General features: G+C 38.6%; 2 protein-coding genes across 2 annotated transcripts in view; both read left to right on the forward strand.

Annotated features, from left to right (window-relative positions):
- The first annotated feature begins 87 nt into the window (after positions 1 to 87).
- tfb2m (transcription factor B2, mitochondrial) lies at positions 88 to 4,947 on the forward strand. Its single transcript, XM_041786217.1, has 10 exons — positions 88 to 239; positions 793 to 1,162; positions 1,754 to 1,937; positions 2,105 to 2,196; positions 2,308 to 2,461; positions 3,152 to 3,300; positions 3,510 to 3,599; positions 3,853 to 3,912; positions 4,003 to 4,151; positions 4,299 to 4,947. The coding sequence occupies exons 2-10, from the start codon at positions 875 to 877 to the stop codon at positions 4,486 to 4,488; spliced, it is 1,356 nt and encodes a 451-aa protein (XP_041642151.1). The 5' UTR covers positions 88 to 239; positions 793 to 874; the 3' UTR covers positions 4,489 to 4,947.
- Positions 4,948 to 7,467: 2,520 nt separating this feature from the next.
- cnsta (consortin, connexin sorting protein a) overlaps positions 7,468 to 27,412 on the forward strand; it is a 29,272-nt gene continuing 9,327 nt past the window's right edge. Inside the window, exons 1-10 of the mRNA XM_041789320.1 lie at positions 7,468 to 7,742; positions 11,142 to 11,229; positions 11,439 to 11,816; positions 15,868 to 16,496; positions 19,487 to 19,517; positions 20,646 to 20,732; positions 21,304 to 21,385; positions 23,119 to 23,140; positions 24,742 to 24,808; positions 26,576 to 27,114. Coding sequence (XP_041645254.1) covers positions 11,217 to 11,229; positions 11,439 to 11,816; positions 15,868 to 16,496; positions 19,487 to 19,517; positions 20,646 to 20,732; positions 21,304 to 21,385; positions 23,119 to 23,140; positions 24,742 to 24,808; positions 26,576 to 27,114 — 1,848 coding nt within the window. The 5' untranslated portion in view covers positions 7,468 to 7,742; positions 11,142 to 11,216. The remainder of the gene's footprint in view (positions 7,743 to 11,141; positions 11,230 to 11,438; positions 11,817 to 15,867; positions 16,497 to 19,486; positions 19,518 to 20,645; positions 20,733 to 21,303; positions 21,386 to 23,118; positions 23,141 to 24,741; positions 24,809 to 26,575; positions 27,115 to 27,412) is intronic.

A 27,412-nucleotide genomic window follows, 5' to 3' on the forward strand; every position in this document is an offset into this window, starting at 1 on the left:
GTTAGCGTGTTAGCTTCGACACTTTATTGCATTCTGATTGGTCTTTGCCGTAGTCGCCTAATGATGACGACATTCAGCGGCGCCTGTCTGTAACACCACGAGAGTTGCGAAAACAACCTGCGTTAAGTCGGGACACAGAGCTCAATGTCATGGAGTTTTATTACCGAGTCAACCGATAAAAGCCACATTTTAATCACTAATGCCCATCCATTTGGATATATACCGTATCTCGCAATAAGGTATGTCTGTGCTTATCTTGTTAATTTGACATTAAATGCATTTTAGTTGTAAATGATGTTTGCATGCGGCTAGCCATACGGCTAACACATGCGACATTTAACATTTTATCAAAATGTAAAACGACTTCTTGAACGGAATGGAATTTTCTTTTTTTGTCGAACTAATGCGAGTTGGAAGTTGCTCATAATTTTCAAATGTACAACTGTAAAGATAGAAAACATCTCTCTAGTGAGGCCTTTAGGGGTAAGCCGTCAACGTTTACCTCACGTGTAAGAACACATCGTACGTCATGTTGGAAAACGTTTTCTTCTACTAACTTAAGAAAATGAAACGTGAACCCTTTTTTTGTAACGCATTTAAATTAATTGTATTTATCTGATGAATTAGATTGCCTGGAATAAAGATTATTGCCACAGAATTTTTACACGGTAACCTTTGGTCTGTAGCTTTTTATTTAGGCGTCATTAAATTAAAGTGTTTTGTGTATTTTAACGCTACTTAGATGTCTGTTATGGATCTTAACACCCATTGTCTCCTCTCCTTTCTTCGTAGGCACTGGCCTCTTAAAGGGGTCCCTTCAATATCCTACCCCTCCCCTTTTCCTCTTCTGTAATTTAAGGCCTGCAGGTCCACAATGTCCAACCAAATTTGCAGAGCAATGGAGCTGCTGATGCGTTCTGCTTGTTGCCATACCATCAGAAGGAGATCCTGTTTAAACAAGGCCTTGTTGGCCCCTGTGGATTCCACTGGCCGCTGTATCCCTGGGGCTCATGTGCTTAAAAAACGGGCCTACAGCCTGGACTCTCTCTCTTCAGGTTCTGGTCGGCCCTCACTGGGGTCATGCTCCCAACAGCCTTGTGCAGAGAGGACATCACGCTCGTCAGCTCTCACACAAAGAAACCTCTCTGCTGTTGCTGTACAGGTAGGCTCTTTTCTTCTGCATTGCTGGATTCCTGTGCAGCTTGGTGCTATTTTCATGTATGGAGATCTATCAAAACAGCCTAATTTTTCTTTTCCTTTGCACATTCATTCTGCAACTCTCAGGGGGAAATTGAGTAAATGCAGGCTATTTTAGAGACCAAGGGTTCTCTTTATCAGTTTCCTTTTCTATGTTAAAGTCTGGTGGCTCTATTCCTTTCTATTCTTGTATTTGTATTTGTATTCCATTTTTTCTTATATATGGCATGATGCACAAGGCCAGATTTTAGCCTAAATGTGGCCCTTTTTCTTTAGGTCTCTATTCATGATGCATTTGTATTATTATTAGTACACTGTGACACCAGCTTGCCCCTGCAATTCTCAAATAATGCCTCTGAAATTTCAACCTCCACAGTCGAATGCCATTAGGGTTCTAAAGTTTTACCTGGTGACTCAAAAGAACAGTTTTTACTAAGAGCAACTGCAAATATTGATCATAATACTAGATGGATTACTATGTAGTTCTAATAATGTGTAATTTTTACTCATGTTATTGATTCCTGGTATTCCCTAATAATGAACTATCTTTCACCAGGGACAATGCCGACCTTTGTGCAGATATGACTTCTTGGACCTTGGTGAGGTTGAGGACAACATACGTCGTGCTCAGGCCTGTAAAACAATGAGACGCTTCATTGTAGACCCTGATCTGGCTAAACTGGTTGCCCAGCACCTGGAGCCCAATGATACCAAAACTGTGATCTTTGAATGTAACCCAGGTGGAGATTTGTATATTTCTTTGACACAAACTAGATTGTATATGTTTGCCAAGGAACCAGTAGTAATTGTTGTACATGTTTATGTTATAATAAGTTTGCTCATGGTGCTTTGTTGTTGTCAAACAGCAATGTGTATGATGGACATCATTGTGCTTGTCTCTTTTTAGGTCCTGGGGTGTTGACAAAGACAATGCTAAATGCTGGAGCTCAGAGAGTGGTGGCTCTGGAAGAGAATAAGTCCTTTTTAAACAATCTGCAGGTAACAGACAAATTAAAGTATCAGATATTCTTTATCAAATTGTTTTGACCACATGTGGCAATTAAATGTGTAAGGCAAAACATGTTTCTTTTTTTTCCCTCCGTGTTGTAGGAATTGGAAGGTCGTCTTGATGGCCAGCTGGAAGTCGTATACTGTGACTACTTCAGACTAGACCCTATTGGCGGTGGCACTGTAAAACCTCCTACCATGCACACAGACAAACTGTTCACTGACCTGGGCATATCGGAGACCAACTGGACTGATGGTGAAGCAAACGCATGCACAAAATTACACAAAGAGTGCAGAAAACTTAAAGGTCACATATTTTACCCCTATAAGACAAGTCTATATTGGTCACAGAGGTCCCCTAAACATACCTGGAAAGTTTGTTACTAAAAAACAGAACTCTCCAGTATTGGATTTTTACATATCTATAAACCCCTCTGTTTCATCCCTGCTCAAAATGTACAGTTTCTGTGTCTATGGCTTTAAATGTTAATGAGCTGTCTGACTCCGCCCCTCTCTGGAAATGGATGTGACTTTTTTTTCTGGATAGCACAGTGGTTCACATTGTTAACTGTGGTATTGGAGACTGGGGGATCAAATCCCAGTCAGAGCATGAATGCCCAATGTGGATCCTTGGGCAAGATCCTGAACACCTAAGTCGCTTTGGATAAAGGCATCTGCTAAATGGCACTGAAACTTTATTTTAAATCTGAGAACACATTTTCTGAAAGCTGGAGCAAGAAAGGGGGCTGGATTTCTGATTTTTGAGAGGATTGTGGACAGGAGCACATATTTTGTTTGAAAATCATGAAAAAGTGTATTTTGCATAATATGTGACCTTTAAGACACTGCTTTGACTTGAATACTCGCAACTGTTACTTGTACCATTTATTTTACCTTTTTTTTTTTTTTTTTTTTTTTTTTGTAACTTCTTGATGTGTCTCTTTAGATGTCCCAGTGAAGGTGGTAGGCATCCTTCCACAGCGAAATGAGCGCAGCTCGCTCCTTAAGATGATTTACGCTTTGTTTGAACGACGGTCTGTCTACAGATACGGACGAATAGAACTTAACCTCTTCATAAGTGAGAAGGAATACCTGGTAAAAGAACAAGATTTCAATTTAATTCCTTTATAGGTAAAATTATAAGAAACACTTGATTTTTAACTGAATTTAACTTGGTGTTTTTTGTTGTTTTCATGATGATAGAAAACAGCTCTCTGCTTTTTCAAATTAAGTTCAGATGTGGGGATGTTCACTAGATAATAGCTAATTATTTAAAATTATTAAATAAATTATTTCTCTTGCAGAAACTGGTGGCACGCCCAGGAGAAATGATGCACTACAGAGCCTTCGGTGCCCTCTGGCAGATAGCCTGTGATATTGACTTACTACACAAGGTACAGAGGGAGGTTGGGTGGCAGAGTCAATTTGCTCACATTGTAATTGTATTAAAGCTATTATGGTTGACATTTAAACAGCTTACAGATACAGCAGGGCAGCATATTCAAGTAAAAACCACAGGACAATGTTTTATGATACTACAATGAAGTAAATGCATGGTGCATATACATAATAAAAATGAACACAGTGTGGGTATGTTAAATAAATCAATACATTAAACTGTCATCCCCTCCATTTCTGTTTGTGTAGGAGCCTTGGGAGTCATTTGCAACATCTTCAAAGCAGAGTGTACGCATCCCTAAGAGCATGGTAAGAAAGAAATTCAAAAAAAGCAGTGTAGAGGTCATTCTCATCATTTATATAATGTGACCTTGGCTCTCCTCTTCTTTTTCTCTTAAGCTTCCCAATGATCACCTGTGCCTGGTGCGCCTGCGCCCCCGTGCAGATCTATTCTCTGCAGGACTCACTCCTTCTAACGCCTCAACCCTGATTGTGATGATCAAACAGTGTCTCGCCAAGAGGAAAGTCAAGCTCATTGATAGACTCAAGTAAGTAATGCTGCATTCAAGAACTGCATCTTGTTAAAGATTTATCATGAGCATCCATACTATGTTAGTGTTATGGGTTCTTACAGCAGACACATATTTATACCTTTTGTCCTCCTCCTTATTTTCTCTTGTCTGTTTTCTTTTCAGTGTCTGGTCACCAGATAGTGGGAGTAAGCTCTTGTCAGAGATGGGCCTGATGGAGGATGTACTGACCGGCCATGTATATCCAGACGAGTACCTTCGACTATTTCAGCTGATGGACAAAAGTCAGGAGTTCACACAGAGCTGGCTCTATGAAGAGATTCTTCAGAACACACACAGAGAGGGCTGGGGTTAAAAATACATGAACACAGGTCATTTGTATAGTTTTTTTAGAAAATAAACTAAAAAGTAAACAAAAACTGTATTATATAATGATAATTCAATATAAGTAATAATAGAAATGTAACATGTTATGAAATGAGGACACACAGAGGTGTATAAAAATGCAGAATAAAATGCCTGCATTCCTACTGTTACTGAGAATATTCCTGATGATTTTCACTTACTGTGCAGACAGAATGAAGGAGTGAATTTGGATCTTTGTAGTCCTGACTTTGATTCACATGAGTTCAAACATGATGCAAAATTTGAAGCAGAAACAGTTCTTGTTTCAGTGACAGAATTAAGTGTTTTTCTGAAATGTAAAGTTTAAAATATTTGCTAAATTAAAATATTGTAAAAAAATGTCAGCAGCATCTTTAGATGGCTCATAAAAGCTTAATGGATGTGCATTGCTACTTGTCATATTACAAACAATAAAAACTTTGCTTTACTGAAATGTGAGATGCAATTCCAGCTTTTCTTAATCGCTTTATTTAGTGTACTCTCTCATAGCATCAGATTCACTGAACACAAGTACACTGATTATGTAACGCACAGCTTTCCAAATCAACAGCAGTGCAGGGAGGTGTCTTTTTTCAGCAGAATCCTATCATGCAGTGTGGTGAAATTATTTTAGCCCTGTTTTTAGATGTGCTCAACAAAAATTTCACTTTTCAGTTGGGGTGTTTATGCCGGACTGAATGTCTCTAGTTCTATTTTGATTTGCTCACCTTTGTAGTTTTTTCTATTTCTGGAAAGTGCAATCACACAGCATGAAGTATCTGTTTTAAAGTTAAACATGTTAAGCAATACAGCACTTCATATAGTATCATAATTATGTCATTTACTCCAAAAGATCTCAGAGGAGATCTGATTGTATGACTCTAGAGGTGAAATATTAAATTGTAGGTGACCTGAACTTACAGTTTAAGACCTAGAAACACCCATTTATGTATTTATCAACAAGCCTTTATTATTGATTTTTATACAAATATGTAAAACAACAAAAAAGTATCACTAAAGGACTTGAAAACAGCTGGAAATCACAAAGAAAATTATAACTCAAATTGTTGAAGTATAAAGTTACAATTTCAGGTTATAAATGTATCAAACACTGGACATAAAATTAACTTTTAAACAACCCCCCTACAGTCAGAGTTACAAATTCATTAAATGCATTGTTTTATCCCATTTCTTAAATAATAAAAAACAAGATGGAAAAGGTTTTAAATGTTATGACTGGGTATTAGGTATGTGCCAGTAGTTGAATATAGTTGATGGTGTAGTAATGTTTGAAGGTTAGTAAGCTGAGTAAAAAAATCAAAATGAGATTCTTTTAATATGAAAGTAGACACTCTGATTCAGTGTACTGACTGAGAGTACAAACCTCTTGCCAAAAGTAAGGGTTGAGCTAATGTCTAAAATGAGTGATAAGTGCCCTTAAAATAGTTTATGAAATGGCATTTCACATTAATATGGAGTGATAAATCAATGCATAATAGTGAAAGATACAGCTTAAATCAAATCCTATTTGTGATCAGATACTGAGAAGGTAGGCACCAGACTTTTTCCAAGCAAACTTAAGTACTCTTTATCCAGTGGGATGCCTGTCAGTTATGGGTGTTGCTCCCTTGCCGGGCCTGGAAGAAAGTGAGTGATGTTGTGTTTCCTGTACTGCATTGTCTTTTATTGTATAGTTGAACTTGTTTGCTACTGTTTTTGTTTTGTTGTTTAGTTTTATGTATTTTATAGGCCAATCTAGACACAGACATTGCAAATAAACCAGGATAAGTGCTTTAGCGTATGGCAACAGTTAACTTTTTCATAGTTCTTCCCCCACATCTTTTTCTCCTCAGCCCAGGTGAAAACCTTATAACGTCTGAGAAACTTAACTTTCTCAAGTTAATCTCTTTTTACAAAATATTCTAATTTTCCGAGATTGTGAAAGAGGTGATGGTTGCTGAATATCAATCTTATGACCTCAGTGATAATTGAATATTTGGTTTAATGTATCTGCAGATGCCACAGGTTGTCCAGTCAGAACAGGAATTTGAAGGAATGACTCCAGTAACACACACTCTCTTTAAATTGCCACTCATTTAATGTAGATTAACTCAGATAAAGCCAGATGATTGTATGGATGTTTGTATGAGGGTGTGTGTGGTTTCCACAAATAAAGACTCAAAGAAAAAAACAACAGACTTGTGCACGAACGATAAATAGGTTTCTGTTTCTCAGATATAAAGTTATCAAACAACAAAAAACATCATGAGGATAATATACAGAAAGGAGCCTATAAACTTTAAGGGAGTGTCATCAATTTACAAACGTACTTTGGAAGTACAATTAACGTTATGATGAACGGAAAGATGAGGCATTTATACATAAAAAGAATATATATGTACGAAACAAGCGAACTAGCAGAAGTCAGTCACGTTGCAGCAGAATCCAGACCGCTGTCTGTGGGTATGCTTTACATTGCACAAGGAATTTTAACAGTGCGAACAACGGCGTTAGACTACAAAACAACCTTTACAGAACAGTTATTTACTTTACATTTTCATGGATGCACAGAATAGATGAACAACCAACAGTCCTGAGTGTAACGTGAAACTTGCCTAAATTCACCACTCTCGGCCCCTAATACGCCAAGACAACTGCATCTCTTCAGGTATAGCGCCGGAAGTTACGCCATTCTCGCTGCCAAGCGCCGTAATTTCCGGCGTTTCAAAATAAAACGCCGTAAGTGGCGGCGTTTTATTTTGAAACGCCGGAAATTACGGCGTTTGGACCGATATTTTACCAAAATAACTATATCTGACTCAATAATGGTAATCAGTTTAAATGTAATTAGTTACTTTTCACCTCAACCAAAGTCATACCTTTTCCTGGGGCCCAGAAATCCCGGGAACGCCTCTGCAACCAACACCAGTAGCAAGCTCCAGCTGTAAGAGCTCGTTTATTGAACAGCCCAGTTAGGGAGAAGAGGATCTAGGTTTTTAGTGTTGGTAGTGCTGCTGGGGTTATAAAGACGTACTAATAGTGCAGAGACAGAAGATGGCGCCAGCTCTCAGCTTCTCCACCTGCAGAGGACAGTGAAGGCCCGATGACAGCAGCGATAGCTACGACCCCTGACAGCCTGACGGCAACACCCACAGTCATCACAACAACATCCCCAACTGACTGTCTGATGACCGAGCTTTCACTGTTCACACAACCGCTACAGCTGTAAGTACTGCCCCGTTGTTTTGTCGGAACAGTATGACGGACTATCACTTGTACAGGCATTGTATTCATTTAAGGGGAAACGCGTTTATTGTGTCAGCTTCCCCTTCGGCGTGATGGCCAGATGTTTACTACAGTCAGCTAGCAGCTAGCAAGTGCAGCCCTTAACGCCAACTAACTAGTCGTGTTTAGTGTTGCTACTAGCTACCTTGCTAAGCAGTTTGGAACCACTAGATCCGCTTGGACGCTTTGTACCCACTTAAAGAAACAGTAGGGGCATGTCAGTATTGTGCTCAGTCCGTGACAATAGCGACCATGCTAATCTCCAGTTAGGTACTCATATTGTGAAGGTATCATAGCTTTCTATCAACACGAGCTAGGATAGTTAGCCGCCTAGCTGCTGGGACTAAAATAATCCGTTTCAGTTAATAAACGGCAGAAATGAGTCATGGCAGCTGTCAGGTCATGTGTGATTTCTGTCATTGGCTGTCATTTGCATGCGTTCGAACTCAGGATCATTAAATTATCTCTCATTAGGCGGTTAAAGTTTACAGTCGAGACAAATTCACCTTTAAATCTTTATTTTAGCAGTTATCTGAAAATACCAGCTAGCATTTGTAACTCACTGGTCTGATCAACACTGGAAAGAAAAGTGGTACCATACTTCCGAACGTAGATTTGATACAGTAATACACCACCTCTCTGAGTGAAGTTGTTTTATGCAAGTAGCTCTACAGGACAGGGTCATTGTCTTTCTTCCACCTTTTTGTTTGTCTTTTGGCTGAATTCCCCCTTCCATTTGTCTTTTCTGTCCTGTATTATTCATGATCCCCTGGGGAGAAGGGTGCAACCAAAAAGAGGAGAGGATGGATGTCACTGTGGGAGAGGGTCACTGTAAAACACTACAAAGATGCTGTACACAAGTCCAACATTACTAAATCATAAGAAAGAATGACAGGTATTATAGCACCTATGTGTGCAATGTTGGCGTCACTATTGCATAAGCCTTAATGTCACCATTGTTTGTCATAAGGCTAAGGCTGTTTGAGCTTCCATCAGGACACTTGGCGCTTGTACATAGACATGAAACAGTATGTTAACACGTGGAAAGTGTACCCAGTTTCCCATTGGGATACAGCCCAGAGGTGTCATTTCTTGTTCAAATATAAAGAGCTTATGCAACATACAGGCAGGATGATTCATTTATCACAAAGGTTCTTACATCTGTTTAAAATAAAAAATGAAGACTTAAGTCTATGTGAATTAACCTACATGTAATGCTCAAAAGTATTTCAATAATATGGATACACAGAATGAAAACTGCTCTACACATATTTTATTTTCTATGTTTGGACTGAGACAGGTAAGTACAGGGTAACAGGAAGAACGGTTAGCTTAGATCTATAGGAAACCAGGACAGCCTTATTCCTTTTAGACAGGCTTTCATTAGCCTGTGTTTTTGGAGGTTTTGAAGTAAATGTTTCACCAGGAGTGGTTAAACAGTTCTGTATGTTGAATGCACTAATTTGAAGGGGGATTTGTGTGTGTGGGTGTAAAGCACTTAACACACAGTGCCTTTTATAAACCTCTCTTAAGGTTACTTCCATTGTGAACAATTAAAATAGATGTTCCATTGAATGCTAAGTGCTGGGGTGTAACTTTTGACTTTGTTCTGGATGGTCAATATTTCTTCAAGTGCCACTAAAGCTTTACAATCAGTGACCTTAATGATTAATGTTTCTCAGACTTGAATATAGGCTCTATTTATATTAGGGATAGACCAATTATCGGCCTGGCTGATTAGTGATGCCAATATTTGGCATGTAGCTTATTATTGTTATCAGCATTTTATTTTCCCAATAATCAGCCAAAACAAGTTTTTTCAAAGATAGGCCACTTTGGCTTCACTGCAAGGTGTTTCTTCCCCTCTTGCTTTGTTTTCACTCACACAGTCTCACCTAATATCCTAACAAGACACGATCTGACTGGCCTGATGTCACACAAGTACCAGCCAATCAGCACTGAGGCCTGAGTGGCACTGACACAGAGTGTGCGGCATCACTTACAGTTTGTTGCTGCTACAGTGTTGCTCTGTGCCGTTTCTCATGTTGACAGAATTAATGCCAAAATTGTTTATTTTACTTAAAATTTTTAACATGCAGTTTTACTTTTTGTACATTAAGTGTCCACTGATAAAGTGATAGTTCAGTATTTTTGAAGTGTGCTACTATGAGGTATTTGTCAAGAAGAAAAAAATAGTATGATATATAATACAGGATATATAGTAGCCAAACATATTGGCTAATTATCAAACTAATTTCTGGTACTTCATACAGCACTGCTTAAAAACATACTAGTTGTCACTTTAAAGTAGATCGAGAGTATTTTTGTGAGGACCTACTGTGACAAAACGACCCAAATGGAATTTTTTGTGCATTGCGTCAAGTGTGAACAGAAGTTTATTGCATAACATGCCATTTCATAAAACAGACTGTGCGCTGGGCACTGATTTACCAGTCTGTGCAGCTGCACAATCTACTGCACTCTTGTTCAGCAGCTCTGCACTAAATCCTGCCTGCAATAAGTTAATACTTCAAAACTTTATAAGAAATGGTTGGTTTAACTATATGTGCAGTTTTCTGTCTCAGCTATTATTGTAGTTTCAAGTGTTTTATGTGAAAGCTGGAGTAGTAAATATATGATGCCTTGCATTTTTTCTTCCTTTCTACATCTTGTCTGTCCTGGTTTCACATTGTGAATGATCATTGTCTGTGCTCTGCAGTGTCATAAATCCTTCCACACTGAGTTTAATGCGTCAACGCCAGCTTGTAAATGTCATTTCATCGCTCCCTCACCTGGCTGTCTGTACTTTTTTTTCTCCTTTTTTTTTTTTTTTTTTAGCAGTTTTGTAAGTCCTGTTTTTCATGGATATTGTTCAATTTTAACTTGGATCTTCATAATGTCTCTTTAAAGGAAATTCCTGTGGCAAGGAGTTGCTAATTGATTTTAAGTGTCAGGGCAGTAAGTTTGCTTTTAAAGGAATTGAAGCCAATTAAAAAAATGTAAAGCCTTCATTTAACTGTGCCGTTAGTTTTAAGTTCATCAGTTTTAAGGTCATTGGAAGTTGTAGTATAGTGCATGCACAATTCATTTATGCACTGGCACATTTTCTCCTGAACAGAATGTTCAGGGTTTTGGAAGAACCATTGCATTTATGAAGCTTTTTAAAGAATCTCATTAAGCCTAAGGGTTTGTTTAACAACTTGGGAATGGTGCTATACTTGTTTTGCAGTTCTCACTTTCTCACTCGTACTGTCAGAGAGTGAAGTCTGGCTTTATCAGCCTTCTTCATACTTTCTGTCATGGTAAAAGCCTGTTTGTTCTTCTTCCTTATCTCTGCAGGCTTGAAGGAGGGCTCATCTAACAGGCAGCGTTGACCTTCAGGCTGAAAGGTCAAAGTTGTGAGGGTTGTGCTCAATGGATCATGGTGGTGAGTGTTAAAATGTCACCAAGCAAAACCCAAAATGTAAGCCCATTGTAACATCAGTTTAAAGTGTTGATGATAAGAAAAGCCTGTTTCTACAGTATTTTGTTGCTTTTACTACAGTAGCAGCTGACTAGAAAATATGGATATTGCGTAGATTCCCTTTTCCGTCTTACGTGTGGACTAGTAATTTCAACAAATCCTTTTCTTTCCAGGTCAGTTTGAGAGGGAGGGCAGAGTAATGTCCCACATTCAGGTGGGTGAGGTTGACCTCTGTGATAATCTCCCCAACCCTCAAGCTCTCACTGCCCAAACTCGCAACCTCAACGAGACAAACACACTCACAAACACTCAGAGTCTCTCTCCTTCACAACATGAGGACGGAGGAGAGCACACACTCATTCATGATGCTGTCCTTTGTGAAAGTGGAAAAGAGGGATACACGGGAAGGGGTGGAGAGGAAGATGAGGAAGAGGACATGGATGAGATGATGAAGGAAGATGAGGAAGAGGAGGAATCAGAGGGATCAAGCTGTCTTATTCGCTGCCAGTCTCCAGGCACGCCCATGACCGACTCATCCTATTCAGAAACTGGTAGGAAACTTCAGCATATTAATCAGAAAATTATAGCATTGTGGACTTTTATTTGCCATTTTGTCCCTGAAGAGAAAGAAACCAACAATCAGACTGATTCACAGCACAGACTATGTGTTTGCATATCACACATACCCAAAAATGAATTCCATTTGGGGTATTTTTCTGGCTACATCTCTATAACATCCTCCCACTCTTTGAAAATGTATTTGACCAAAAGTACACAAAGAGACAGAACAACAATACTTGAAACGTGTAAACACGCCATAACATGATAAATGTAACTGTGCTGAGTAAAGGTCATTGTATAAAGTGCATCTAATAAAGTGCTATGTCAAGTGGAAGGAGTAGTTTTTCACACGTGTGTGTTGCAGACACAGATCAACTACCACAATTATAAAAAGGAGGAGGTTATAACTGTTACAGCGGATAAATTAAACATTCTATTTGACTCCGCCCACTCCTGCTACCTTGAGTGGGCCAAGACAACAAGAAAATGCTACATAACATGTATTTGCCCCACACATGCATACAATAATAAAATCATCCATACAGCCCAAACAATAGTCACAAATACATAGCAGTCTTGGTATATAAAGCAGGCTGGTGAAGTACATGGATACCTGCATATATGTAGGCATGCCTTGCACAGAACAGAAGATAAATATAAAGTGCAGTGCCAGGTGGATTAGTACAGCATGAACATATACAGTATATGTATATATATTAGAGCCCGACAGATATGAGATTTTTGGAGCCGATACTGATATTGGGGGCTAAAAAAATCCGATATCTGATATATCGGCCGATATCCAATATATTGGCCGATAACTGATATATCGGCTGATATATGAAATAAGAACATTAATATACACAGGATATATACTATACATGAACACAAATGTGGACATGTGAATAACCAGTTGCATTTATCTTTGTTTATTTCACAAAGATGCAACTTAGATTACGTTAAAACACTGTATAATAATCTTATATTTTGGCTGTGGACCATATTAGACAGGAAAATGATAAATGGTGAGCCATATTTACATCGTTGTGGCAAATATGCACTTAGAATATGTTTACAATGTGTTTCTTGATAACCCTGAGGAAGGCCACAAGCTTAAATGCACCTGTTTTATAAAGTTGTTCTCTAAAGATCTACTATTAGTGAAACTCTCTGTCTCCACACTGGTAGAATATGTCACAGGAAAGATAAACACCGTACGAATGTTTTGTGGTTTGTGCTTTTCAAAGTAAAAGCCCGGTTTAGCATTTCTATAGAGAAACTCCGTCCACTTGTACAGAATGCTTTTATTTTGAAAAGTATCCAAGACACTTCCTCTATACACTGAATCAAGTCGCTTTTATAAGCGAGGTTTATTGAGGTAAAACTTATGAAGAAGGACGGGGCTTTGAGAGCGGGGAGATGCGGCTGACAGGCAGAAAACTCGCGCCTTGTGTGAAAGCCGCACCGGCAGTAACCAGAGTTGACATGTGCAGCACAAGCAGGCAGCAAACAAGCCGAGTGAGTCCGACTGCAGCAGGGATTGGGCTGCCTGTGAGTGCTTAGGGACGGGGACGGCTGCACCCACTGCTTAGTGAGAAGCGCAACAACGATACGTGCTTTCACATCAGTGCCTCCATAACTCTCCAGTAACACCAGAAAAAGTCACTAGATTTGTTGCTAATGGCTTTTTTGAAAAAGAGTTGCTAGAGGGGTCTGCAAATTCGCTAAATATAGCAACAAAGTCGCTAAGTTGGCAACACTGAGTGAGGGAGAGTTGCTGCTGTACTCTGCGTCTGGGGAGAGGGGCCAGGCACTCGGGCTGAGTTCAGCATGGAGACACACAGAGTGACAGGAGCAAAAAGAGAGACAGAGACAAAATCCCCACGCAGCAAAAGAAAGTTAATCGGCTACATATTGGCCGATGTTTATTAATCTGTGAAATGCTATAATCGGCCCGATCAATCGGCCCGCTGATAAATCGGTCGGGCTCTAGTGTATTTACATACGTGCTGCAGCAGATCTGCCTAGTCATGAGTGCAGGTTTGATTTGAGCCAGTTTTTGAGATGGGTTTTGAAGGTGGTGTATTGTTCCAGATGTTACTGCCCCTATCTGACAGCAAAGTTTGTCCAAAGGTTTTTCTGAAACTCTGTAAACTGCTGCTGTCTTGATCAGGGCACTTTTGATAAAGAGATTTTTACCCTGAACAAGATTTTCCTGTTTAATTGGAAATTAAATTTGAAAAATGATATAAAACTTTCCCCTGAAAGAGGCTTAAATCCTACATAGTGTTAAGAAGTTGAATAATAATCTTTTTGGGCTGTCACAGGGAGAGACTACTTTCATATTACCTGCAGAATGAATATATGGGTTAATGACACTTAAAGTAATGTAAAAGATTGGATAAAGAAAATGGTTAAACAGATTCATTTGGGAGTTTGGCAGCATTCACTTTGGATATAGAGCCACACGGGAGGCCTATATAGTTATCTTTTGTATAAAAATGTACTAATATAAGGGGTCATATTTTACCCTTTTAAGACAAATATATTGGTCTAAGAGGTCCCCAGAACATGCCTGTGAAATTTGTTGCTGATAAAACACTCCAGCATTGGATTCTTGCATGTCCAAAAACCCCTCTGTTTCAGGCCTGCTCAGAATGAGCTGTTTCTGTATCTGTGGCTTTAAATGTAACTGAGCTATCTGACTCCATCCCTGACTCCGCCCCTCTCCCAAAAGGGATGTGGGCGGAACTTTCTTCCAAGCGAGAAGGGCCAGTTAAACCTGGGGGCAGTGCTAACTCCCCATCTGACATCATGAGGGGAAAATCTGAGAACGGCTTTTTTCAGAACATATTTTCTGAAAGTTGGAGAAAGAGAGGGGGGAGTGGGGATGGATTTTTCTGATTCTTGGGGGGATTGTGGACAGGCCAGGGGCACATATTTTTGTTAAAAAAGCCTGAAAAGGTGATTTTTGCATAATATGTGCCCTTTAAACATAGAACCTTGAATTGAGAAATGTCTCCCCTTTTCTTGTTATAAATGAGCCTCCAGTTCAGAAACCAGAAAATCTAGTCCTTAAACACATGGTGTTTGTAATCGGTTTGCCTGCTTATGAAAGACTTAGGAGTTGTTAGAGACTAATTTTTCCCTTAATACTATTCTGAGCACTTGGTTTTAAGACAAATTTTCACTCTCATTTGTGTCACTAAGTATGAGCTTTCACTGCTTATCTGTAACAGTTCAAGAGGTGACGGTGTGGTGAATGCCACGCTCTGATCTGGATCGGACTCACTTATTGTCGTAAAGCCTTGTGTGTGTCATAAAGTGGTCTGCGTTTTGGATTAAGGTCATACTGACTGGGGGTGATGATGTAATTTTAATCACATGACAGACAAACAGAAAAGTTCAGGGAAATATGGTGAAGATGTGTGTAGAGACATATGCATATACTTTATCTTACTGGCCATACATAGTGACACTGTACATCACCAAAGTTATTTTACAGTTAACCTGTTTACAAATCTGCATCTGCACACACAGTTGCCAGTCTGGATAATACAACTAAACTGGATTTAACACAGTAATACATTGGTTTCTTTAAGCCTCCTGTAACTTAAAGAGAGTAGTGGTATTCTTGATGGTTAAGCAAATAACATTTCTAAGCACATAACTCTTCTGTAAAGAGTGTTAACCTTGTGTTTGCTCTTTTGTTTGATGTTTCAGGAGGTATTTTCTCCTAAAAGACAGGTATATGCATATAGCTGCCCAACCCTTTTCTCCAACTTTAATCCATGTGCTCTATCAAGTTACATTCTAGTTTGGTAGATTCTCTGGACTGCTCAAACCTTAGTGAGCAGGCAGCCAACTTTATCCCCAATGTAACTGTTAGTGGTGTGTTTGTACAGTGTTAAACTTTACCAGTCAGTTTTATACCTGTGCTCTTAGTATTACAGCTGCTTGTGAGTCATCCTGTTTGAGCTCATCCTCATGCCCCATTCATTCACTTTCTTTCCTCTGCTCTCTTCCTGTTTGCTGCTGCAGGCAGTTTGTTGGAAACTCCATATCCTTTTAGTCCCGGGACCAGTCCGGAGCCTACATCCCCTGTCGTTCCAGTGGTCAGTCCAGAAACTACATATCCAACCAGTCAAGTGGAAGTGAGCCAGAATGTTGTCAAAGTGGACTCTGACAACTCCAACACTGAATCTTTTGCTGAATCTGGTACAGAGACTGTTGCACCGGCACTTGTCAGCACAGGGCCGGTGGATTGTACTACACTAACTCAGACCTCAGACATCAAGCCTGACAGCCCACCAGGGTCGATTTTGACCACAGCAAAAAATACTAGCACCACTGCAGAATGTCTTACCTCATCCACAGAGACCTTCTTCAACCATGGGCCCTCAGTTTCTGTTACTTCCACACCTGTGGGTTCAACTACAGGATCTCTTACTTATGCCACAGGGCATACAACCACTGGTACAGAATCCACCTCCACCACAGGACCTCAGACCTTAAGTTGGGAACACATTATTGCCTCCACTCCAGTGCCCACTAGTTTCTTAGTCCCCACCTGCGCCACAGGGCCTATTCCAAGCCCTGCTTTGTTAGAGACTCTGGAGGAGCTTGCAAAAAGAGGAGATGAACCTTACCTTCCACAGTACCTGCACCAGGTAACCTGTCAGTCTTACTTTAACATGCACGGCAAATACAGTGAGCTTTTTATCACCACCACCCACTCTGTCACCTGCTTATTTGAAAAGATGCTTTTCCTTGTAATGGTTTCTTCAAGTTCTTGCTGTCTTTTTAACCTAAGCTAGTGCTTTCAAACTAGTTATTAAATCACTGTTATCCTCTCAACCCCATAATCGGGATGGCACTTTGGACCCTGTGGCTTGGGCGTCTTCTGTGTCTGTACACACACACAGACCTGCACACAGGAACACACATACACCCCTTCACTAAAACCATGCACTCTTAATCTTTCACTATTTTTTCACATAGACACAGACCTGCATGACTGGACATGTGCGTCACGGGGTGTGTGAATGTTTCTGTCAGTTTAATTTACTTAGACTTTCAGCAGGCACACCTGAGGTACGCTTACATCAGGGCAACAGGTGTGTGAGTGAGAAAAGAGAGTAAGGTATATTCAGGTATATCACAGATGCTTCTCCCTCTTATTTGACAAATTTAAAACACTTAAGCTGATAACTTAATTCATGAAAGACTGTTTTAGAAAAACCACTTGACCATAAAGGAGGTTTTGTTACCCACTTGTGTGGATTTAGGTAAAATCAGGTAAAATTAAAAACTGCTGTGGTTTAGATCCAGGATAGTTTTTTAAAAATATTTTTTAAATCTGTAAAATGTAAATAATGATCAGTTTGTCTCCTAAAATGTCATTGCATGACATAGTTTTACAGGCGTGGCTTTGTATTGGCTTACGTGTCTATGTAAAGCACTTTTAAAAGGTCTCACATGTGCAGAAAGTCTATTTTTTGGTCAAAGCAATTTTAAAAGAAAGTTGGACTCCTTAAAGGTACAGTGTGTATTATTTAGTGGCATTTAGGGAGGACTAACTTGGTAAAAATGGAACACAGTATTTATAAGTATGTTAAATTGCTTTTTAATGACCTAAATATAAAAAAAAAATGTTTTATTTTGAATGCAGAATAAGGCTTAATTCATAAAGAAAAAGGGCCAGACTTCATGGACTCTGTCATTTTGCACTGCCATGTTTCTGCAGCACCAAATAGGTTACCAAATAAAGCCTTAAGCACACCATACCCAGCGCTCCGGCACTCGATGGTAACAGTGCGTTAACAGTCAAACTTCCCTCCAGCAACTGCTGGAGCAGAAGCCCAGCTGGGGCTCGCTACTTTGCCGGACACACTTAACCTTTAAATGATAGTATAAAACTAGAATTCAGCTTGATATAGAGTGTCTAATTTACTCATCTCAATTCCCCATTCATTTTTATCATATTTTGATATATTTTCAAATTTTCAGCCATGAGAATTTGAATATAAGATCATATAGGAAATAATTCAAATGGAATAAATTTTAAAAAATCTGGCAAAGACCCACAGAGAGAGAGAAAAAAACACTAATGCAGCTTTATGTAGTTTTGAACAGGTTGAAATTACCAGCTACATTTATTACCCTGGATAACAATCCAGTCAGCCTGTAGTGAGTAGGAGGTTTTCATCAACTCCCTGTTAAAACCTTGTGAATGATGAACAGTGAGGGAATCTTCACCTCAAAAAGAAGAGGACCTGGCTTCAGCTTAGCTGATGTTTACTGCTGCTGGAGCTGTTTTTGTTAGCTATCGTTGCATGTGCTGATGCTATTGACACTACCTAGAGGTGGCAGTTTAATTTGCTGTCAGGGCAGCTGTTTTTGAGTGCTGAAGAGTAATTGACTCCTGGAGCAACAAGATGACACTTCAGGGCTTGTCATGGAGATGGCCTAAATGTAGTATTTTGTTGCTGAAATGTGCATTTTAAGTTAGTCCTGTTTGAATGGCTCTGTTCACTGCATCTTTCTGGTTTCTGATATGGGGTGTGGGTATGTCCAAAATCTACTAATCAGCAACAATAAATATATAACAGAAATACTATATATGCTCATCTATCCAAAACCACACTGAACTAAAAGCAAGTGTTAGAAATGTTATTTTACTGATATCTGAAAAGGAGTCAGATACCTTCATGAGTCATACAGTAACTGAACCTGAACAGTGGTACCTGCTAATCCAGGTAAGATTAAGATAAGTGGTGAGTTATGAAGATATGGTGCACATGGGTTTAAGGACGAGAAGAATGCATCCATCAGCATTAATATGTAGTGTTGGTGGACCAACGGACAAAGCTGTTGAGGAAATTCAAAGAATGGACAAATTGTTCCAGCTTCATTGGGATTATGTTACGTCCTGAAGTCCACAAATACATCACACAGACCATTAATTAATCCTATTTATGGTACTGAGTATTATTGGAGTGCTGGGGCACATGATGTCCTCATATTGAAAGGTAGAAAAAATAATCATTTGATGTGTAACTATAAAAATGAATTGAAACACTCTCTCTTCTTATCTGAGCTGAGTCTGCACAGCTGCCTATAGGAGTCATTCATTCGTCAACGCCCCTACCTTGATTAGAAATGCGAGAGCCTTTTGTGCCCTCCTCCTTTCTCTCCCTTCATCTATCTGTCTTCCCCTTTCTCTCCCTCTCCCTCTTTCTGCTTCTTGCACACTCACGTCTCTTGTTCTGTGATCAGCTGAGCAGCATGAAAGCGACACTCGCTGAGGAGAGGTAGAGTGTCCACCACTGTCTCTCATTTTGCTGTCTTGCTTTTCACTCTCACTTTCAGTCTTTCTCAGTAATTCAAGGGTCTAGCTTGAGTATTTTAAAACATTTCTGAGATGAGATGACACTGTGTTTAAAATAGTTAATGATTATTGAATTCCTAGCAGTGCTGACAGTGCAGTAACTCTGAAGAGCTTCTCTATGCTGTTTGTGTGTTTTTGTTGTTTTTCTTTGTTGACCCAATTATCTTTGAAAGCATTTGTGACAAAATAGATGTGCTGAAGCACTTGATAAAAGTTTTAAAGGCATGTATTTCACAAAGGTTAACTCAGTCTCTGTCTTTGTCTCTGCAGATTGCTGAGGCCTTTGTCCTCCAGGAAGACTGTATCCTTATCATTATATTGAAGTGTGTGTGATTCAGTGCATACTGGAGTCTAGTGGTTAAGGCAGCTTATCATCTTTGCACTTTCTTTACGCGTGCATGCTTGTCCCTGCAGGTGTTGTTTTTTAAATGCTCTAACTACTTGATCTATTTTTTTAATCAGTGTTTTGTACATGAAACCTAGGAATTTGGAGTGGCATGTTGTAGTGGATTACCTGTGCTTCACAGAGTTTACATGCAGTGTGATTGAAAGGAGATCAAGATAAAGAACTGAAGGAGAGGGAAGTGCGGAAAAAAGACCTTTTGGAAAGACAGGACAACATGAAGTAGATAAGGTGGGGTAATAATACAAGGTGAAACCGAAAAGAAAGGCACCGGTGGTTGAGTTGGATTATACTGAACACCCAGCGACTTGTGGTTTACAGAGCCAGAGGCAGAGAGGAGATAAAAATAGAGATTAAAAATCCAATCTGACATGGCAGTAAAGCAAAACCACAGTATGCTGCCTAAACAATGCATTTGAAAGAAGGCAGCATTTCCCAAAAAGTCTTAGTTAAGACATGTTAAATGGCAAAAGTGATAATTTAAAAACCTACTTTCTATTATTAGAATAACTTGTTCAGGCCCTAAACCTTACTAAAATGACCTCCTTCTGGGTAAAATACAATATGACGACTAGATTTAGCTGAGCCCAAGCGACAGAGTGACTGAAAAGTGGAGTGAAATTAACCTGTTTCATTATGAAGAGAGATGCAGTGGGAGGTAGAAAAAGTCAAAGAGAAGGGGCAGCTAGCTTAGCTATGTCATGCATGTATGGTAGGTTAGTAGATTACAGAGAAAGAGAGAGAAAGCATTGAGTCATGTCAAAGAAGGATTGTGTTTTGGCTGCTCACATCCATAAACATGAGACACTTTATCCCAGAGTGCTCTTGGAGCTTGACTCTTTATCCTCTTCTTCTCTCTCTGTTTCACATTTTCCTTCCATTTCCTCAATCTTACAATGATTTTCATCTCTGCCTCGTTCAACTACAACAGTTCATAAAAAGGACTGATGCAGTTTAAAAGCAAACTATTTTCTGCATCCCTGTTTCTGCATCCTGTGTTTATGTTTCTTAACCTGTAATGTTCAGACCAGCAGGCGTTGTGGTGCATCCAACTAGAGAGACTCTATCATCAGAGAATACTGGAAAACCTGAATGCACTACAGGAACAGTGGGGTAAGACATGGAATGGATTCATAAGCTGCACATGTGAACATGCATCATATCCAGTTTTAATATAGTTTGTTTTTGACGAACTTAAATGGGCTCTGAAATCCCCATCAGTGATACAACGGAAGGAGTGTTACATCTTGTTATCAGATATTTTCATGCACTGTCACATTCATGCTCTAGAGCAGGTGATTTAGCCTTGTGAATGAAAATGAACCACAAAGAATTATTGTCAAAAACATAGGCTTAAACAAAAAGGCACTGCAGTGCAACTTGTTGGGTAATTCAACATACAGAACTTGTTCTGTCTGATCAGGTCCCTCTGGGCTCTCACTAGATATAACTGAATGTCATTTTTGTCATTGTATGTACTGACATGCACAGCTGCAAGACGTAAAACTACTCCAAGTCTCCAATTTAACTACAGCCTGGTTTCTCTGTGTTCATTTGATCCAAATGATATGTTTTAAACAAAGTTTCAGTAATCACATAATGAAAACGTTTTGAGCTAAACAGCATATATTAGAATAACTTAGCAGTGCCTTTAAATGTTTTTGTTTCTCTCCATCTCTCATAGAGAGCCAGTGTAGAGGGACTTCCTCAAGCCTGGAAACCCAACATCTGGACACTCTTAAACACATCTGTCAGACACACAGTCGGTTAGTCTGCATGCAAGTGTTAGTGTGTCTGCAGTCTCTGCATGCAGATTTCCCTTTGTTATAAGGGATGCATGATTTTTGTCCATATCCAATATTTCCACATTCATGTTGCCCATATCAATACTGATATAAAGCTTCTACCTAAAACTCTAAAAACACAGTACCCACTTTATAAGATGAAGTAAGGGATCTGCAATGATTATTGAATATTCAACCAATCTGAAAATATCAAAATTTCATTATGATATTGTTTTAATTTAAAACTACATTTTTTCATTGTTCTTACAGGGGCCTATTTTTAAAGCGACAGTACCACCAGATGGTGGCTTTGGCTAACCACCATTAGATAATAATACAAGAACAAGACCGTAGTTTTATCAGTAGTCACATATTGTGTGTTAAGAAACTAACTTCACTTCTCTTAACTAAAGAAATGATCAAATCTTAATGAACACCTTTGTGTTACTGATGAAGTGAACAGTCTTTTTTAACTAAATAGATTGTGTCCTAAATTAAAATAAGCATGATGCAATGCTAAATCTGTTAGCCTGTTCAAGGCATTTTATATTATTTGCCCATTTCTTGAAATCTTTGAATTTCATCTAAGTGAATTTTGAATAGTAATTTTCTTGAAAAATGCACATCCCTTACTGCTGATATGTACGACTGACATATGGGCTGTAAATATCATCAGAAATTTTCATGTCTGCCAATACTGATGATTACCTTTTAAACTAATATCTGCTGATACTGATATGCTGACAAAATCATGAATCCCTAACTGTATTGTTTGTATTAATTATCAGTTAAAGATAGAAGTCATTCATTTATAGATTATTCAGTGCAAAGTGCATTTTTCTGCTTTTATAGTCTTATAAATTCAAAACAAGATCAACTTTATTGCCCCACAGAGTAAGACATTTGTTCTAGATGCTTGACTCATGCTGCAGCCATAGACAACACTCTGATTACACAGGAAAAACAATTTGACATAAGACAATGAGTATCAATAAATAATCCCCTCTCCAAAAAGGAAATCTAGAATATACCATTAGATTGCCATAGTACCAGTGCAAAATGCAAATAAATCACAGTCATTGCCATTTCTGCCTTTATAGCTACTTGCGAACACAATGATTTTTATTTGACTGAAAATAAAAATATATCATCTAAATTCCTTTTTAAAGATTTTGCATGGATGTATGTGTGTTGTGTGTGTATGAGCTAGTGTGTGTCTGTTGTTGGTTATGCTCATGCCAGTGTGACAAACTAGTTTAGTGAAGTCCACTTTGGCATTTCTTAATATTTAATGAGAAGTCCTCAGTGCACTTCTCCTGCCGCACACACTTTTTAACACCAAACACACCTGCGTATGCACTTCTTTCCAGGACAGGTGAAGAGTGTGTTTTTCCTATTATATATTTGTACGACTGAGGTGTTATATCTATGTGTGATTTGAAGACTGCAGATAGTTTAAACATATGACCCCATTGCTGTTGCTGCTGCTGCACTTTCAGACATTTGAGCCTTCACACTGCTAGAGTTTCACTTCGCTTAACTCAAGCACACACACACAAGTTGTGATAGCCAGGGAAATGTGCTTGGGCTAAAATTAGAATGGGAGAGTAAAGAAGGGTCACCCATCTTTAACATCTTCATTTACTAAAACCAAGAACAGACCTGCAACACTCTCTCCTTCTCACTCTGTCTCTGTTTCTCTGTTCTGGTTGCAGACCAAGGGCTAAAGATGCCTCGGTAAGTCATTCAAGTCTTTCTTGGTTTTAATCCTGAAGCAGAGAGAATATGATTATGTACACTGCAACATAAGACAGAAAAATGTGAACGTACTGACGGTTGTCATTAAACATGTTAGACCTTTTAAATGCCCAATGTTTTCACTTCTGTTGAATATCCAGTGCTTAACAAATTTATTAGACCACCTGTCATAAAAACGAGAAAACATAAATATTTTAGAAGTCTTTCAAAAACTTTTTTAAAACTAAAAATGTTATTGTTATTTATTTGGCAAATAACAAACTGAAACAACTAAATAGTACTTTTTCACACATAATAACCAAAAAACTTAATATTTTGTATGGCCTCCTTTGGCCTTGATAACAGCTTGCATTCTTGCTGGCATTGTTTTTATGTACTTTTCCACAGTCTCTTTTGTCTCTTTTTGTTATTGAGTTCCAAATAGTTTCTAGCTGTTCCCACAGACTTGATTTAGATGAAACTTTTGTGCCATCAATCTTTGAATCTACTAAATCCCAAATTTGTTCAATAGGATTCAAATCTGGACTTTGACTTGTCCAGTCCATCAGTTCCAGTACTCCAGATTCCTTTTTCTTGGTCTCTGCACAGCTTTGAAGTATGCTTGGGGTCATTGTCTTGTTGGTATATGAACCCACGACCACTCAGATTTAGTCCAGAAGGGATTCCATGATGCGCTAAGATGTTGTGGTAGATGTTCTTGTTCATGATACCGTTGATTTTCACTAATTTGCCCACGCCGTATCCACAAATGGAACCCCATACCATAATGGAATCTCCGCCATGTTTCACTGTGGGTGCAATGCATCTGGCATCAAAATGTTCTCCAGCTTTTCTGTGGACATAAACACGACGATGCTGACTGAAGAGTTCAAACTTGGATTCGTCTGTCCAGAGTACCTTCTTCCAGTCATCAACAGTCCAGTGTTTGCGCTCTCTGGCAAATCTGAGGCATTTCTGGATGTTTGCAGGCCTCAATAATGGCTTCTTAGCAGCTCTTCTTCCCTTTAAGCCTTGTTCCATCAGTCGTCTGCTCGTGGTCATTCTGTAGACTTTCTCAGACTCTGATCTAGAAGCATTCATCTCTGCCTGAAGATCAGCAGTGGTCTTCCTTCTGTCTCTAATACTTCAAATCTTGAGGTGTCTGACATCTGCAGTAGTCAGAAAATAATCAAGCATAACATTCAACCACTAAAACTAATTTTTCTGTTGCAAAGAATGCAAGTAAATAACTATCATTTGACATATTAATCAAGAAATAATGATGTGCTTTACTATTTTCTCAGTTTTTTTTTTTGTAAGTTAGTAAATTCGAAAATTCATGGATAACAATAATGATTATATTTTAGCATTAAAATTATCATTTTGGTTAAAGGGCTTCTACATATTGGTTTATTAACCTTTGCAGAAACATAAAAAATGATTTTGGTAACTACCAATGCTGTTAATTTAGGGCAGCTGTGGCATAAACCTTACTTTGGGTGGTGGTCTAATAAATTTATTAAGCACTGTATATTTAAAATTCTGAAATGTGCTGAAGTGTATCTCTGCCATATTTTTTTAATTTGTGTGTGCGTTTACAGTGTGCATCTCAGAATTTATTGAGCTCAACAATTAAGGAACGTGGTGCACTGACTACATGTACCTCAGGTGAGTGACAGCGAGACACAGTTGGTGTGTTTATGTCAGTGTGTGAGCAATTTTAGTTTCTTTTGTCTCTTTTAGTTATTTGCAGCTTAAGTGTACTCGTAGGTTATATCATGATCAACCAAACCGGAAGATTTAGAATTAAAAGAAATGCAATTAAAACAAAAAATACTGTTTTTGGAAAAGCAGACTAGCAAGATTTTGGGGGTCTTTTCACCAAAACCTTTTCCACCAGATTCAGTTAAAGCTCATGCTAAAAGAAACAAAGCTTGTAATTAACACTGTTGACAAACTAATTATAAACTCTTACTTAATAATGTAATTTATACATATTTTATTTAATAAGGTGACATAAGTTCTTATTCACCAGTATGTTCCTAACAGCTCTCATTTAATTATTATTGTTTTTAACATCAGTTCACTTTTTTCTGCATCTTCGTGAATGTTTTCTTAGTGAATGATCAGACATGAGAACCAGGTTCATGGAAATGTTTCACTGTAGATTGACTTTTTATTGTGTGCTTGTGTGTGTTTGGTTTGGTCTTTGGCAAACTGATCCATCACAGGAGAGAAAATAGCTGTATAAAGGGATGACAACATGCGCTCAGAAGCTTTAAAGACAAATGTACACCAACACTTGTACACACATACAAGTACAGTGCCAATAAAAAGTATTGACACCTTTGGATGTTCTACCCTTTTACTGACTTTTTAAAATCAATCATGGTCAATGTAATTTTGGCTTTTTTGTAAAAAAACAAACAAAACAAAACAAAAAAAAAACTCTTAAATGTCAAAGTTAAAACAAATTTCTACAAATCAATGTCAGTTTAATAGTATGTAAGGTAAAATAAGTGACCACATAAAAATTCACCCCCTTCAAGTCAGTAGTTAGTAGATGCGTCATTGCTGCAATCACAGCAATTGTTGATTGCAGCCAAATGGTATTGACCACAATTGATTTATAAAATCAGTTAAAGGTTAAAACATCCAAGGGGCTGAATACTTTTTTAAAGCCCTGTATATGATAAAGTGGAAGACTTCTGACATTAAGAAAGCTTGTTTCTGTACATGTTTTAAACATTTGGCGTTGCTCTTCTGTATTTACAAAAGGGTCAATGCAGTTACAGTTTCAAATTTAAATGCCTGTAAAATATGTGATCGTTGGCATGAAATTTCATTCTACAAATTTATTCCACATTTTTGTTCTGGCTTTGTTTATTGTTGGCTTCTACTGAAATCTTAAATCAGTGTGTTTTTTAACAGAATACTCAGTTCTTACGTTCACATGAAAGATAATTGGAGTATGACATGGTCACAAATTGCTGGGTGCATATGTTCCTGGTTTGAATATATTTTTTCAAAAAACATCAGAAAAATGCCACCTATAAAGATCAGTGCGAGCAGCTTTTATGGTTTGCACACTGTGAATGCTACTGTGTTTTAGACATTGTTCTTTAACAAGTGTATCTTATCTGTCGAGTACCTTTAGTTTATTTTGAGATCAGCTTTCCCAGAAAATACTAAATAAATGTCGCTTTAGAGCATTTGTTATCATTTGTTGATGTAATCTAAAAACGTCCAGCTCACATGGAGTCATGCTTTCTCTTTTTAAGAAGTAGACTTCACTGAGAGCTATTTTTGTTCATTAACTACTTTAAATTTCTGCCTTTATTCATTCTCCTTTTTCTACATGTACATTCATCACCTCTCTTTCTACCTTATCCCACCTCTCCTGCCCTTTGCTGTCTTTTTCCATTTCTTATCCAGCCCATCAGAGTGACAGAGGGATGGAGCAAAGAGCAGCAGACTCCTCCCATTCTCTGAGCAGCTGTCCAGTCAAACCCTCCATTAATTTATCTGATGGACACAATTCCCCTGAGATGTCAGAAAAGGACAGGAGAGACCCAGACAGGGAATCACCAGGGAGGGATTTCAGCGATAGTGAAGGAAGAAAGCCGGAAGAAGGAGTAGGACGCACCATCTCTGTCATAGGAAACGAGCTGCACCCCTCTCTGACTGGAGAAATGGATCAGCCCAAGCCCGCAGAGCAGCAGGGAGGAGATTTAGGTCTAGCAGAGGAAAAGGAGGCAAAAAGGGAAGAAGAGACTGAGGTGGAGGAGGCAGCAGAGGCCCTGGAGATGGAAGAGGAGGGAGAGGAAGAAGAGGAGGAGAAACAGAGAGAAAGAGAATCTCCTTTTTGTCAGAAAGCTCTACCAGTGGAGACTCTGATCAGTGGGGCAGAGGTGGAGGCACAACATCTGCACCAGGAAGCCCGAACCGAGGAGAAGCAACACGATGAGACACAGGTACAGCGGCTCTAAAGATATTTTATACAATATGATTTAAAAACATATCATACTAAGTAGAGAAAAACACAATTTATAATTCAAAGTTTGTCATATAGGTTGTCTACCAAGTCTTAGATTGTCTGCAGTGTTTTTAATTTGGTTTCTGTTTCCTGGATTCACTTGTCACTCTTTCTGTGTCATTAGTGCCAGGACCAGTTTCACTGTTGCTTTTATGTTTGCTTTCATTGCGAGCTGTTTGTAACCACTTTGTTCCTCTGTTTTTCTAAGTAATTATTATAGGTTTTACTAGAAATAT

The sequence above is a fragment of the Cheilinus undulatus genome, linkage group 1 (assembly GCF_018320785.1).
Source record: "Cheilinus undulatus linkage group 1, ASM1832078v1, whole genome shotgun sequence".
NCBI classification, from domain to species: domain Eukaryota; kingdom Metazoa; phylum Chordata; class Actinopteri; order Labriformes; family Labridae; genus Cheilinus; species Cheilinus undulatus.